This window comes from Ranitomeya variabilis, chromosome 1 (genome assembly GCF_051348905.1).
Source record: "Ranitomeya variabilis isolate aRanVar5 chromosome 1, aRanVar5.hap1, whole genome shotgun sequence".
Taxonomy (NCBI): Eukaryota; Metazoa; Chordata; class Amphibia; order Anura; family Dendrobatidae; genus Ranitomeya; species Ranitomeya variabilis.
The window spans coordinates 72,657,283-72,671,799 of NC_135232.1; the positions used below are offsets into that span (position 1 = coordinate 72,657,283).

The following is a 14,517-nucleotide window of genomic DNA, read 5'->3' on the forward strand; positions in this document are numbered from 1 at the left end:
CGATGACAATGAGGAGCGCAGAGGCGCACTGACATTGTCTGTACCGAGCGAGCGAAAGGAAATCTAAGAGCCGGCCACAGGAGCCAGAACAAAGCAAGAATTTCTCTTGATGGATTAGCGAAGGTCTATGAAAATACCGCCACATTGCTGAGCGCTGCAGCTGATTTGGACTCTTGGCTATTACCGGACTTGGCGTTCAGCAGTTTCCTAGAGCTATGAACTCCCTAAATCGCCTCTAAATATAGAGAAATTTATCAAAGGCTCAATTGGAAACTTCAAAAACATTTTAAATAGACACCAGGAGACGCGTTTGTAGTGTAAAGGTCATATTTATTAGGAGATTAAGAGTTGTATTATTCCGGGGCTATAAATACAGCGCAGCTGACTTCGCTCGCAGTCAGACTTACGGACGGCCAATAACAATTCATTTTGTGGATACCCTGGTCCGTTTGTTCCAAGAAAAGTTTGCTCCATAAGACTTGGATTTTGGCTTTGGAATCCTCTTCTCGTCAAGCTCGTAACTCCATCCTATAAAAATGACATAGAGCCAGGCCTTGATTAGATGTAAACACCGGGAACAGAAACTAAACATAGAAAATTACCGGCAAGTGACATTTTTTCATTCTCACGTGGCCGTGCAGTGGTATCAAGCATCAAAGGGACGGGTTATAGACCAGACGTAAAGATGGGGGGCGAGCGAGAGCAGGGATGGGAGGTATATGGTTTTATTTTGCTTTTTATACAGCCCGACCTTCTGGATGAAGTGCACGTGTAGAAGAACACACAGGGCTCAGACTGTACGCAAATATGAATATTATACAAAAAAAGGAGTTCTATACGAATATATAAAATTATTAATTTTTATTACAACAATCATTAAAAGAACATGACATAGTTCAAAGGAAATTTTGACAATATAGTAATAGAATAAAGGAGACCTTAGTACAAAGACATCCGAGTCTCAGGCAAGAAAAAAACAGTACAAAACACCATGGTATATCCATGTAAATGAGCGCAAATATCAGCACAAGAAAAGCATGGCAAAAATATTTAGTGTAGTACTAGTATCCATGTGGCCATGTGTCCGCCATACTTAAATCAATTGCTGTGCAAAACTGATACACATTCGCTTACCCATGGTGAAATAATAATCTGCCTGGGACTCCGAGTACCCCTTAGGGTAGATTATTATTTCACCATGGGTAAGCGAATGTGTATCAGTTTTGCACAGCAATTGATTTAAGTATGGCGGACACATGGCCACATGGATACTAGTACTACACTAAATATTTTTGCCATGCTTTTCTTGTGCTGATATTTGAACTCATTTACATGGATATACCATGGTGTTTTGTACTGTTTTTTTCTTGCCTGAGACTCGGATGTCTTTGTACTAAGGTCTCCTTTATTCTATTACTATATTGTCAAAATTTCCTTTGAACTATGTCATGTTCTTTTAATGATTGTTGTAATAAAAATTAATAATTTTATATATTCGTATAGAACTCCTTTTTTTGTATAATATTCAAGTATTCGGAGTATACGTTATCACTCTCTAATACATACATGGGTAGAGATAACTTTTTTCTTATACCTGCACACAGAGTGTGTGGGGCCCATATTATTTCTGTTGGTTTGTTTTCATGTACGCAAATATGAGTGGTAAATATTACAAAGAAGACATTTTTACTAAAACGTTGCACTTCAATTCTATTTAAATAGGTTGTCCACGACTTCACCATTGATGATCTATCCTTAGGATAGGTCACAGTGTCTGATCAATCGGGGTTCAACACCCAGCACCACCAACCGATCAGCGGTTCTCGGTGACGACCACCTTTGCCCACTTGCAGAGCTGATCCGATAGTGGCTGCAGCTGGGTACTGCCCATCCACCTCCCATTCAAATCAATAGACACCTCTCCATTACTAATACCAGGGTGTGAGGTCAGCTAACAGTAACCCCAAAAACCATTACCCCGATTCCCAAAGCACCGGGGCAGTTGAGAAGAGCCAGGCAAAGCGCCAGACTTGGTGCATATAATGTGCCGCTCCATTTCTGGGATTGATGTGGGCTGGTATTTTTAGGCTGGGAAGGGCCAGATAACTATGGACCTTCCCAGCCTATTAACAGCTCCCAGCTGTCTGCTTTACCTTTGTTGGTCATCAAAAATAGGGGTGATCCCACGTCATTTTATTTTTTAAATTATTAATTTACTTATTAGGTTAAACAAAGCAAAATGCTCTTTAATGCAACATGAAAGGAACTAAAGGGTGAGACTTTGTAATATGTAGGGGGGTTGTGAAATAACATTCCATCTAATATATTTCCATCATTGTCTATGATGTCATATAGCTTTATATTTTTTGTTTGTCTATGTGTTTAAGTGTTGAACTTTTTGCTTTGGGCAACTTCCTGTTTGCTCTGCTGCCTGTGCTTCAACCAATTTTATTGAGACAAAAAAGAACGGAAAAATGCAAGTAAGCTACGGTGCTGAAAGGTTGCAGAAATTGTGAAGAGTCAAAAACTCAATAAACAATGGTTGTGGCAATGTAGCCCTATAGTACTAGCTCCAAAATATATTTTCCATGTCATTTTTTACCCCTCAGTTTCTTTATTCCACCCCACATAAAACATTTTTTATTTATTTTCAACACATTATATGGTAAATTGAATAATGGAGTTAAAAACTAGACAGGAAACATGTCTACTGGAAGACTGGGAGGGGAAAATGGAAGACAGGTAACAAAGGGGTTAAAGAGGTTGTCCATTTGGAAAGTCCATTTTCATCTACTAGTGACATTCAGTAACTAGACGGGGTCCGGTGTTCAACATTCCCATCTTATGCCTGGAAAAGAAAGCCGCTACGAAGAGTCTCCAGCGATGAAGGAGCGGTCCTACATTGCCCACTGATGTGGATGGGAAAGGTGCAATGATTACAAGATATAGACAGCTTCGGGGTGAATTTTCATAACCCCAGAATTTTTGTGCTTTTGTTTTTTTCCCCCCTTTTGCTCAAAGAATCTTTACTTTTTTATTTTTTTTTTCCATCAACATCTCTGTATGAGGGCTTGTGTTTTGCAGGACATGCTTGCCCTGCCATTCAATGTACAAACATTATTTTAGTGGAAAGAGTTTTTGAAAAAAATAAATATATACAGCTCTGGCAAAAATTAGGAGACCACCACATCAAAACCCTGTCATGGGCAGCCCAATCTCCAGACCTGAACCCCATTGAAAACCTCTGGAATGTAATCAAGAGGATGATGGATAGTCACAAGCCATCACACAAAGAAGAACTGCTTACATTTTTGCGCCAGAAGCAGTGTGAAAGCCTGGTGGAAAGCATGCCAAGACTCATGAAAGCTATGATTAAAAATCATGGTTATTCCACAAAATATTGAATTCTGAGCACTTCCTGAGTTAAAACATTAGTATTGTTGTTTCTAAATGATTATGAATTTGTTTTATTTGCATTATTTGAGCTCTGAAAGCACTGGGTTTTTTTTTATTGTAATTTTGACCATTTTTGTCAGAAAAAAAATACAAAATTTATTGTTTGGAAATTCGGAGACATGTTGTCAGAAGTTTATAGAATAAAATAATTTACATTTTACTCAAAAATATACCTATAAAGAGAAAAATCAGACAAACTGAACATTTTGCAGTGGTCTCTTAATTTTTGCCAGAGCTGTAAATACAGTATATATTGTTCTGAAACTCATAACTTTACTTTTCTGTCCATGGAGCAATGTGAGGGCCAATTTTTTATGCCCTGGGCTGACATGCAATTTTGATCATTTTTTTAAGGGGAAAAATTGCAATTTTGGCCAATTTTTTTTCAGCGTTTCTACTTTATATTCCGGTAGGTAGACAGAATTTTAGAGAAAAAAAAATAAAAAAAATAATAATAATAAAAAAAAAATTATATATATATATATATATATATATATATATATATATATATATATATATATATATTGATAGTTGCACTTAAACGACTAAACGACAGCGATCGGCGCCAACTCCAGGTTGTAGGTAGATGGCGGCAGTGTAACACAACCAGCATCTGCCTATTATGAAGCTGTCTCACCTCCTGTGGGGCTTCATACTTTCCTAGGTCATTAAATGTTAGAGGGGCTGTCCACTACTTTTATATTGATGACTGATCCTTGGGATATCGGTATAGGATCTGTGGGGGCCACCACTCCCACGTTACATGATCTCCAACAGCAGCACTGGGTGTAAACCGTGTAGGCAGCAGAACACCGCGGCGCCATCGCACCGTTCAGCTGCCGCTGCCAGTTCACACCCGGCTGCTGCTGGTGGTAACAGCTGATCGTTGGCAGCGCCAAGTGTCGGATCTCCATCGATCTTATCAAAGTAGCAGAAAATTACTTTCAATGCATGTATTATGGAGTCATTTTTGCAGTTGGGTTTCATAGAAAAGTGGCTTTTACAGGCTTTTTGCTTCCTGCATTGTGTTGGCTGCAGAATGCGTCACCAGGGAATCCATCAGTGTGCTCCTTCAGGCAGAGTTGGAAATTATTTTATTTGTCTTTTTATCAGCTGATTTATGGGCATATCAAATTTGAGCTGATCTTTGCAGTGACCATAAAGCAGCCAAGCGAGGTTCAGAAAAAAGTTACAAACTCCTAGTCATAACATGCTCCCTGACGATTTCTCAGTTAACTCATGCTGCAGCCAATGAAAATCCACTGAACGGTCTTTATTTAATTTACCCTGTGGCCATTCTGAAAGTAACACACCCACTGCCAAATTTCTCCACAGACAACAGAATCAGGGGACACTCTACATCCTGCGTAGTGTCAAAGTGTCCATCTACCAAGTACAGATAGTGGAGGATCCCCTTACGGCATATAACATCACAAGTCATTTGGCACCAAAACAAAAGCTGAAGAAAGGCAAAATTAAGATAATGACGAGGATCAGTAACGTTACTCACTGTTCTTTTCAGCAAATGCAATGGCATCTTCTTTACAGGTGAATGACAGAACCATGTTAGACAAGGGGTCAGCGCTACAAAACAAAGGACAGAATTAAATGCAGTGTCCAGTGTCATTATCCGATCTATTACTCATAAGGCGCAGAGGACAGAAGTGTGAGGTCTCCTGAGGAGGGCACGCGTCCGCCAAGGAGGGCACGCGTCCGCGAAGGAGGGCACGCGTCCGCGAAGGAGGGCACGCGTCCGCGAAGGAGGGCACACATCCACTCCACGGAGGAGGGCACACATCCACGCAGGAGGGCACACATCCACGCAGGAGGGCATGGCTTTATGCTTCCAGCAAACTCTGACACAGGAGCCACCAGAAAACCCATCACTTCTCGTTTCAGAAGCAGCTGTTGGTTTGAACTATAGCTTGTTGTGTAACCACGGCCCAAAATGATTTCATGGATGTTGATGACTGATTATTAATGGGGTTTTCCATGTCAGACAATCTCAAAGTCATGGAACTCACGGAAAGTCCAGCAATATGTCTGTCCTCACGATCACGTCTTAATCTTACACATCTCCAGAGACACAAGGGACCTCCAGTGTTTATTAGGACTAGTAACCTTCAGGCATTCTGGGGATTACGTGGAGGAAAATGGCCAAACTTGGCTTCGCGAATGTCGACATGAGCGGCCAGGTTGATTCCACTGTTAGCGGCTCCGATGTTTATTATAAGAGTGTAATTACATAGTTAATCTTCTGTAACAAATTTCTCTCACCAACAACATGTGTCGCACAGAGCTCCGAAACATGAAGAGGTATACACAAGCCGGCGAGCTGCTAACCATGTGTATACATTCTCCGTGAAAGCCGCACAAAGCGTGGGCCGGGGCAGAGGGTCACAACTCTCGAGAAACCCTAAGCGTACACTGCGGGACTACCTGCGCTAAGACGGTAAGGAGAACAGCCGCATCAACGCTTCTTACAGCCAAGAGTAAATATCAAATGATTACAGTCAGGAAAGTATCGGAAGAACAGGTTATAGATTCTGCTTTATTACCTAAGAGGCAGCGCTACTTTTGACAAAGGCTTGTAGTATAAAAAAAACCCAAAACAGCAGATCGTTTTTTGAATTCTGAACCAGTCTATAACCCCTATTTTTCATTTTTGTACTTTAGTATCTTTCCTCTTTTTCCAAGTGCCTTAACTTTTTGTCAAACAGCCGCGAGACATACAGGCGCGGGGGCTCGAATATATTTTGCACAAAACTCTGAACTTTGGTTTGTGTTTCCGAGATTTGCAACCACTTTATATTTCCGTGAATGGGAGCTGTGTGACGGCTTGTTTTTTTGTGTGGCACATTGATGATGTTCTCGATAAAATGTTGGGTTACATATGGCGTTTTCATCGCTTTTTACTACACTTCTTGTGTGAGTAGTTTGGCAGACGATAAAAATGGTAATTCTGGAGCTTAGACTTATTTTTCCCTTTACGGAATTTACCGTATGAGTTAATTTTATGAGAGTACAAAGATGGCGGCCCCAACCCACATGTGTGTCATGGCGTCTACATACACCAGAGCAGTTGTATGACGTGATCGTTCCACCTAAATGCTGCTGTTGGAGCTATCCATGATTGCTGCTGTTAGAGGCAGGTGTCAGCACCCTACATGTAATGTACAGTGGATATTTAAAGTCTACACACCCCTGTTAAAACGCCAGGTTTTTGTCATGCAAAAAAAATCATACTAAGAAGAATCATTTCAGGACTTTTTCCAACTTTAAATGTTTCAAATACTCTGTACAAATCCATTAAGAAACCAACTAAATTCAATTTGAGGATAAAAATGAGAACAATACTAAATAATGTGGTGGTGCATAAAAGTGAACACCCTCTTATAATTGGGGATGTGCTTGTGCTCAGAATTTCCTGATCGCATTTACACTCAGGTTACATAGTAGGGAGTAAACTACTGTCATTATTTACAGGGATTCTGATTAATCCCATATAACAAACGTTAGCTACTCCAGTAGGATTTAGCAGATATTTTCTCAGTTGCCTCTTTAAGCAAAAACCATAGTGTCCACAAATAGCTTACAACACAGCAAAGGGATCTCACTGTTTAAAGTCAGGAGAAAGGGTACGAAAAAATAAATTATACCATGGTAGACTATGAAGACGTCCTCAAGAAGTGGCTTAAATGAACCGGGCGTCCTTCAGAAACTGATGAAAAGACAAGAAGAAAATTGTTCCAGGATGCTGCCAAGAGACCTACAGCAAAATTAAAGTAGCTGCAGGAATTTCTGGCAAGTTGTGGTTGCGTAATGAATGTGACAACAATCTCCCATAGTCTTCTTATGTCTGGCCTGTGGGGTAGAGTAGCAAGCCTAAGAAAAACATACAAGCCTGGCTATGTTTTGTCAAAAACTACATGCCAAAAGCAAGTGGGATAACGTGGTATGGTCTGATAGGACCAAGGTGGAACTTTTTGGCCATTATTCCAAAAGTTTGGAAAATGTTTGGCACAAAGTCAATAGTGCGCATCACCAAAAGACCACCATACAGAGTTCCTCTTTGAGCACTGCTGGCGCACGTGCATACATACTGACATGCGTTTCACTGCCTGGGAACAGGAATCGGTACAATTCGGGCGGTCGGCGTGCAGTGCGCCACCTATGTGATCAGTATGATACAGCTATCATTTTACAAATGATTGATTCTTACGATCCTCCCACAGCCATTGTGTTGTGCCATTGGCTTTGATACACTATAAAAGTCCACATTGCTCCCCTTTCCCCTTACATATACCCCCTGAAGAAGCAGGGTGAAACGCACGTCGGAGCTAGGAACACTCCGGTCAGATGATCTTCCTTTTTTCTGTAGGTATGTAACTATTAATTCACTGCTGTATTTTCTCCTATATGATGTTAATTGGTTGGGCTTCTTTTTACATATGTTATACGGTCTAATACATGGAACAATAGGTTGGAATGTATACTATACACTATTGATATTACTAGCACCATTCGGACCATCTATTCTGCTGTGTTCTACATGACATCTCCTTCCATGAGGTTGTAGAAATGCGTTACTAATATACTTTATATAGCCTGATGCAGTAGTGCTCCTGAGGTTTTCTTGCCTTTTATGTGTATTTTATTGTGTCAAAATTTTTAATACATTTTGGATAAATACATGTTTCTACACTATTTGGAGTATGATTGCACCTGTCTTATCCAGAAGATTTCCCTACAAACTTTTTTTATCAATTAAATGTGTGTTTATGTGCATGCAATGTAAAGCGAGTGCGTCAATATATTCACCCAACGGCTCTTTCTGCGGTGACCAGCACCAATTTTCTCTGCTTCTAGGAGACATCACCATCCTGCAGACAGCCCGGGTCACACTGTGCTCTGCGTGACCGGGAAGCATCTTTTACAGTGAAAGCCTATGGAGCGTCAGAAAGACTCAGAACAAGGATCCAGAGGCTTTCACTGTAACACAGAATCAGCCGGCTAGTTAAAATTGCAGTGACATCACAGAGAAGAACGGTGCTGGACACCTGAGAAAGCGGTGGTAGGTGGCCATATTAACACACACACACTAAATTACATGCATGGACACACACATTTAATGCATAAAAAAAGTTAGTGGGAGAGCTTCTTTAATTTTGCAACAAAACCTTCAGGTCTTTGCTAAAAATCTGGAGAGTAAAAGGAGTTGGTGGACAATATTCCGCGCTTCCGACAGAATCGAGATGTATATCCCAGTATGGCAAGTAAGATGGTGGTTTACGTCAACGTGTTTCAAAGTATATAACTTCTTCTTCAGGAAAAACCACATGTATCAACACATCAAGGACCCTAAGCATACCGCTAAATCGGCAAACGAAGGGCTTAGCCAGAAGATGAACAAAGTTTTGGAGCCCAGACGTGAATCCAACTGAAAATCTGGGTGAGACCTGACGAAGGCGCTGTACACAGGAGACGGCCTCACAATCTGACAGATTTGGGGCTACTGCAAGGAAGACTGTCAATTCCAGATGTTCCATGCCGATAGACTCCTACTGAATGCTGTTGGAAATTCATGGGGTACTTCAACAAAGTATAATAGTTTCAGGGTGAGAATATTTATTAAACCACATTATTTTAGTTCTTTCTTTTTCTTTTTCCACCTATGGGTAATATTAAAGGTGTAAAAAAAGTTATATAATGATTTTTCTTAGTATGAATTTTTGTTTATAGGACAAAAAAAACTCCTGGAAGTTTTAAAAGGAGTGTGTATAACTCTTTATATCCACTGTATCCTGAAGAATTAAGATTTCCCTTCACTGGAACTAACGGGCCTAGGCCAACTTCTGAAAAACAAGCCCATATAATTAACTCTACTGCACCAAAAAGTTTACAACTTTACAACTGGCACCATGAAGTCAGGGGGTAACGTTCTCCTGACTTCCTGAGTTGGCCGGAAGTTATACTCCTGGGGGCAGTGAGGTCGGATATGATACTCCGGGAGGGCAGTGGGGTCAGATATTATACACTGGAAGAAATTGGAGTCAATGAAAAACCTGAATTCATTGATTAAGATGTGTGTCCCAGAGCTTTTGTCTACATAGTTTGTGTGTCCTCCGTCAAATACACCATCGATCTAAAACGTGATGAGTAGGGGGACACGTTTATTGTCCGAGGTAGAGGCGCTCACACCTCCAGAGACATGTGTAGTAATGAGACACTTACGTTGATGCCCAGCCCATTAGTGGGTTCTCCCATCGCTCTCGAGTATCAAAGTCAATTCTCCATTTCTTGGTGTTCTGAACGCCGGACTGCATGGCGTTACGTGCCGGGACATAGATGTGAACTTTCCTGGTTTTCAGTTCCTCTTCTGGAAATCCAGTGATTGTGGAGATATCCTAAACCAAAGAAGAAAAGTATGTCAATAGGATTGTGTGTCACGTTCCCGTATCTTGAGGAAAGAGTGAGAAAGCAAATTCTTGGAAAGTAATTTATTTCACAAACAGGGATACAAAGCTGAGAAAACACTGAGGAGTTAATAATAAACCAAGGTGTCCCGAGGTCCCAACTCAGAAGTTGACATATTTCCAGACCAATGGCTAACTTCAGAAGCCAGAGGATTACTCAGCGGAAAAAAAGTGAAAGTAATTAACATTACTAAACACTTTTGTCTACGTCGGGATCTAATTAACAAAAACTACTGCACCCCACCCAGGGTTTCCAGGGTTTTTCCTACGGGAAAGACGTCTCTTATGGGAAATACCTTATACAAATGCAGATCACAATGACACAAGTCCATCATAATCAATGAAAACTATTATCCTGTCCATCAGGCTAAAGAAGAATTATCATTTTCTAAAGCGGCTTCTATAAGTTACAAGTCCGTTAATTAAGTAGCGTGGAACAATATGTTCCCTGTTCAACCAGGCACATCCGGAAAAACTACTACCCCAATCATCATTTAGGCTCCATCTGAAGTTCCTTGAAATATTGTTTTTGGATGGTTTTATCAAGAATTGGATCAGTAAAGAACATAGAAAAACTAATCCAGTAAATAATTGTCCTATTCTGTCAAGTTGCTAACATTCATGTTGAGCCTAAAGATTTCGTGGAAAGCTAGGTGGAAACAAGCATAACTGCCATTGTGAAATTCACAAACCAAGCATTCCTGGTACCAGTACTGACATCTTCTAACCGACATTAGTTCCTCAATCATTTTCTGTCCCTAGTTGTTGAAGTTTGCCACCCAAAGGTCTGGGAAAGCTAGGTGGCAACTCCTATGGAACATGAAGACTACTATATGGCTGGCACTAGTGATGAGCGAGCGACGCGCTTGGATAACGTGTTACTCGGTCATGCTCGGGTGCTAACCGAGAGTCTTCGGCGTGCTCGAAAAATATGTTCTAGTCCCCGCAACTGCATGTCTTGTGGCTGTTCGGCAGCCGAAACACATGTAGGGATTGCCTAACAAACAATTGCCTAACAAACAGGCAATCCCTACATGTGTTACAACTGTCGAACAGCCGTGAGACATGCAGCTGCGGGGACTAGAACATATTGTTCAAGCACGCCGAAGACTCTCAGTTAGCACCCGAGCATGACCGAGTAACACCTTATTTCCCATTGACAGTAGCTGAATGATGAATCTTTTTTTTTTTTTTTTTTAGAGAGAAGCGTTGTAATTTTTAATGCACTGGAGAACAGGAGAAAAATAAATTCCAAATGAGTTGAAATAATGGAAGAAACAAAAAACTTTTTTTTTAATGTTTTTCCACCATTAATTGTATGGCATTTTGTCAACATTTTAGGAGACTTTAAATTATCCGTCAAATGAAGCTGTGTACGGACGTGCTTCTTTTGCGTCCAGAGTTGACTTTTTATTTGTTTTTAGATATTTTGAGGTACTCATGACATTTTTATAGTTCATGGTGTAATTTTTTTTTGCCACTGAAAAATGGCAATCCTAGTGTTCCAATTTCATAGTTTGATATTTTTTATAAGATTGGATTTTTTTCAAAACACAATAAAACCAAATATGTTTCCTTTTTTTTTTCTTTTTTTTTAAAGATATTAACATTTTATTAAAAGGGTAAAGAGGAGCAATTTAAACTTTTACATATTTTACATTTTTAAAAACAATTTTTTTTTTAATTTTTACAATTTTTTGGTAGTGTTCTTAGGGAATTTGAACCTACAATCGCATATCCTATATACTGTGATGCCGCATATTTACAGTATATATTGAAACTGATGGAAAGGATCGAGGGGGCACTCTCCGGCTTAAAAACTTTCTTTTATTCCATTAGAGATTAAAAAAAAAAAAAAAAAACAACATTAAGCAACGTGAAGGTATATAGTGAAATAATGGATTTCCTATGACGCTCAGCCCATGACTAAGATTCCGAGGAAAAGCAAGGTTTAGATGCCTTCCTCAGGCCCATCGGTTCTCTGTGATCATGGCTTTTAAAAGATTTACGGAATATTTTCTTTATTCGTGAATAATAGTAATCCAGAGGGAAAAAAAATCATTAAGTAGTTCAATAACCAAAAAAAATCATGTTGCCAGGTTATTTTTAACACACAATGCATACTATAAAAAAACAAAACCCAAAAAACAATGGCGAAATTGTGTTTTTTCACTGTAGTTGGAAATTATTTTTTTGTTTTTCAGTTCATTACATGGTACAAAGAATGGTGTTATTGAAAATGACAACTCGTCCCGCAAAAGACAATCTCTCATACAAAGAAGGTTGATGGAAAAATAAAAATAAATTCCATATCTTCCCATAGCCACTCTGGTGGTCATCTCATGCACATCTCATGAGGATCTACTCCAGTCACACCTCAGCCTCAGCAGTGGTCACTCCGGTGGTCATCTGACGCACATCTAATGACGATCTATTACAGTCACACCTTAGCTTCAAGACTGGTCACTCCGGTGGTCATCTGAAGCACATCTCATGAGGATCTATTAGAGTCACACATTAGCCTCAGCGCTGGTCACTCCGGTGGTCATCTGACGCACATCTAATGACGATCTAATACAGTCACACCTTAGCTTCAAGACTGGTCACTCCGGTGGTCATCTGACGCACATCTCATGAGGATCTATTAAAGTCACACCTTAGCCTCAGCACTGGTCACTCTGGTAGTCATCTCATGCACATCTCATGAGGATCTACCGTGTTTCCCCGAATATAAGCCAGTGTCTTATATTCTTTTTACCCCCAAAAGTCCCACTATGGCTTATTTTCGGGGTATGGCTTATATTAGCCAAAAAAAAGGCAACTTTTTTTTTTTAACCAAAAAGTTAACATTTATTAACATGCTGAACAGTATAGTGCCATATAGTGCTCTGCACCGTTCATTATTGCCCAATAGCTGTGCCATATAGTGCTCTGCACCATTCATTATTGCCCCATAGCTGTGCCATATAGTGCTCTGTACCGTCCATTATTGCCCCATAGCTGTGCCATACAGTGCTCTGCACCGTCCATTATTGCCCCATAGCTGTGCCATATAGTGCTCTGCACCATTATTGCCCCATAGCTGTGCCATATAGTGCTCTGCACCATTATTGTCCCATAGCTGTGCCATATAGTGCTCTGCACCATTATTGCCCCATAGCTGTGCCATATAGTGCTCTGCACCATTCATTATTGCCCCATAGCTGTGCCATATAGTGCTCTGCACCATTCATTATTGCCCCATAGCTGTGCCATATAGTGCTCTGCACCATTCATTACTGCCCCATAGCTGTGCCATATAGTGCTCTGCACCGTCCTTTATTGCCCCATAGCTGTGCCATACAGTGCTCTGCACCGTCCATTATTGCCCCATAGCTGTGCCATATAGTGCTCTGCACCATTATTGCCCCATAGCTGTGCCATATAGTGCTCTGCACCATTATTGCCCCATAGCTGTGCCATACAGTGCTCTGCACCATTATTGCCCCATAGCTGTGCCATATAGTGCTCTGCACCATTATTGCCCCATAGCTGTGCTGCTGCTGCTGCAATAAAAATAATAAAACACATACTCACCTATCTTGCTTGCAGCTCCTCGGCGCCATCTTCCCGGCGTCTCTCCGCACTGACTGATCAGGCAGAGGGCGGCGCGCACACTATATGCGTCATCGCGCCCTCTGACCTGAACAGTCAGTGTGGAGAGAGAGAGACGCCGGGAAGATGGAGACAGCGCCCGGCGTGTGGAACGAGGACAGGTGAATATGCGATACTTACCTGCTCCCGGCGTCCCTGGCTCCTTCCCCCGGACAGCTGGTCTCCGGGTGCCGCAGCTCTTCCTCTGTCAGCGGTCACCGGCACCGCTGATTAGAGAAATGAAATATGCGGCTCCGCCCCTATGGGAGGTGGAGCCGCCTATTCATTTCTCTAATGAGCGGTCCCAAGTGACCGCTGAACAGGGGAAGAGCTGCGGCACCCGGAGACTGTGGCCAATCAGCGCTCGAGATGCTGGGGAGCCGCTGGACCAATCAGAGCTCCGGCCGGGGCACACAGAAAGTTAACCCTGCACTCGGGGCCACTAGAGAGAGGACAGAGGGGACCGAGGCAGTCAAAAGGTACCATGGCTTATATTTTCCACGTGTTTCCCACTACGGCTTATTTTCGGGGTATGGCTTATATTAGCCGCCCCTTCTCTACCCCCCACTACGGCTTATTATCGGGGGTGGCTTATTTTCGGGGAAACACGGTACTCCAGTCACACCTCAGCCTCAGCAGTGGTCACTCCGATGGTCATCTGACGCACATCTAATGACGATCTATTACAGTCACACCTTAGCTTTAAGACTGGTCACTCTGGTGGTCATCTAACATAGTAACATAGTTAGTAAGGCCGAAAAAAGACATTTGTCCATCCAGTTCAGCCTATATTCCTATATTCCATCATAATAAATCCCCAGATCTACATCCTTCTACAGAACCTAATAATTGTATGATACAATATTGTTCTGCTCCAGGAAGACATCCAGGCCTCTCTTGAACCCCTCGACTGAGTTCGCCATCACCACCTCCTCAGGCAAGCAATTCCAGA

The 14,517-nt window shown here is 41.4% G+C and overlaps 1 protein-coding gene across 1 annotated transcript in view; it reads right to left on the reverse strand.

Moving 5' to 3' along the window:
- Nucleotides 1-309: 309 nt before the first annotated feature.
- NDUFS4 (NADH:ubiquinone oxidoreductase subunit S4) overlaps nt 310-14,517 on the reverse strand; it is a 189,252-nt gene continuing 175,044 nt past the window's right edge. Inside the window, exons 3-5 of the mRNA XM_077285188.1 lie at nt 9,691-9,863; nt 4,967-5,040; nt 310-528 (exon numbers count right to left, since the gene is read on the reverse strand). Coding sequence (XP_077141303.1) covers nt 425-528; nt 4,967-5,040; nt 9,691-9,863 — 351 coding nt within the window. The 3' untranslated portion in view covers nt 310-424. The remainder of the gene's footprint in view (nt 529-4,966; nt 5,041-9,690; nt 9,864-14,517) is intronic.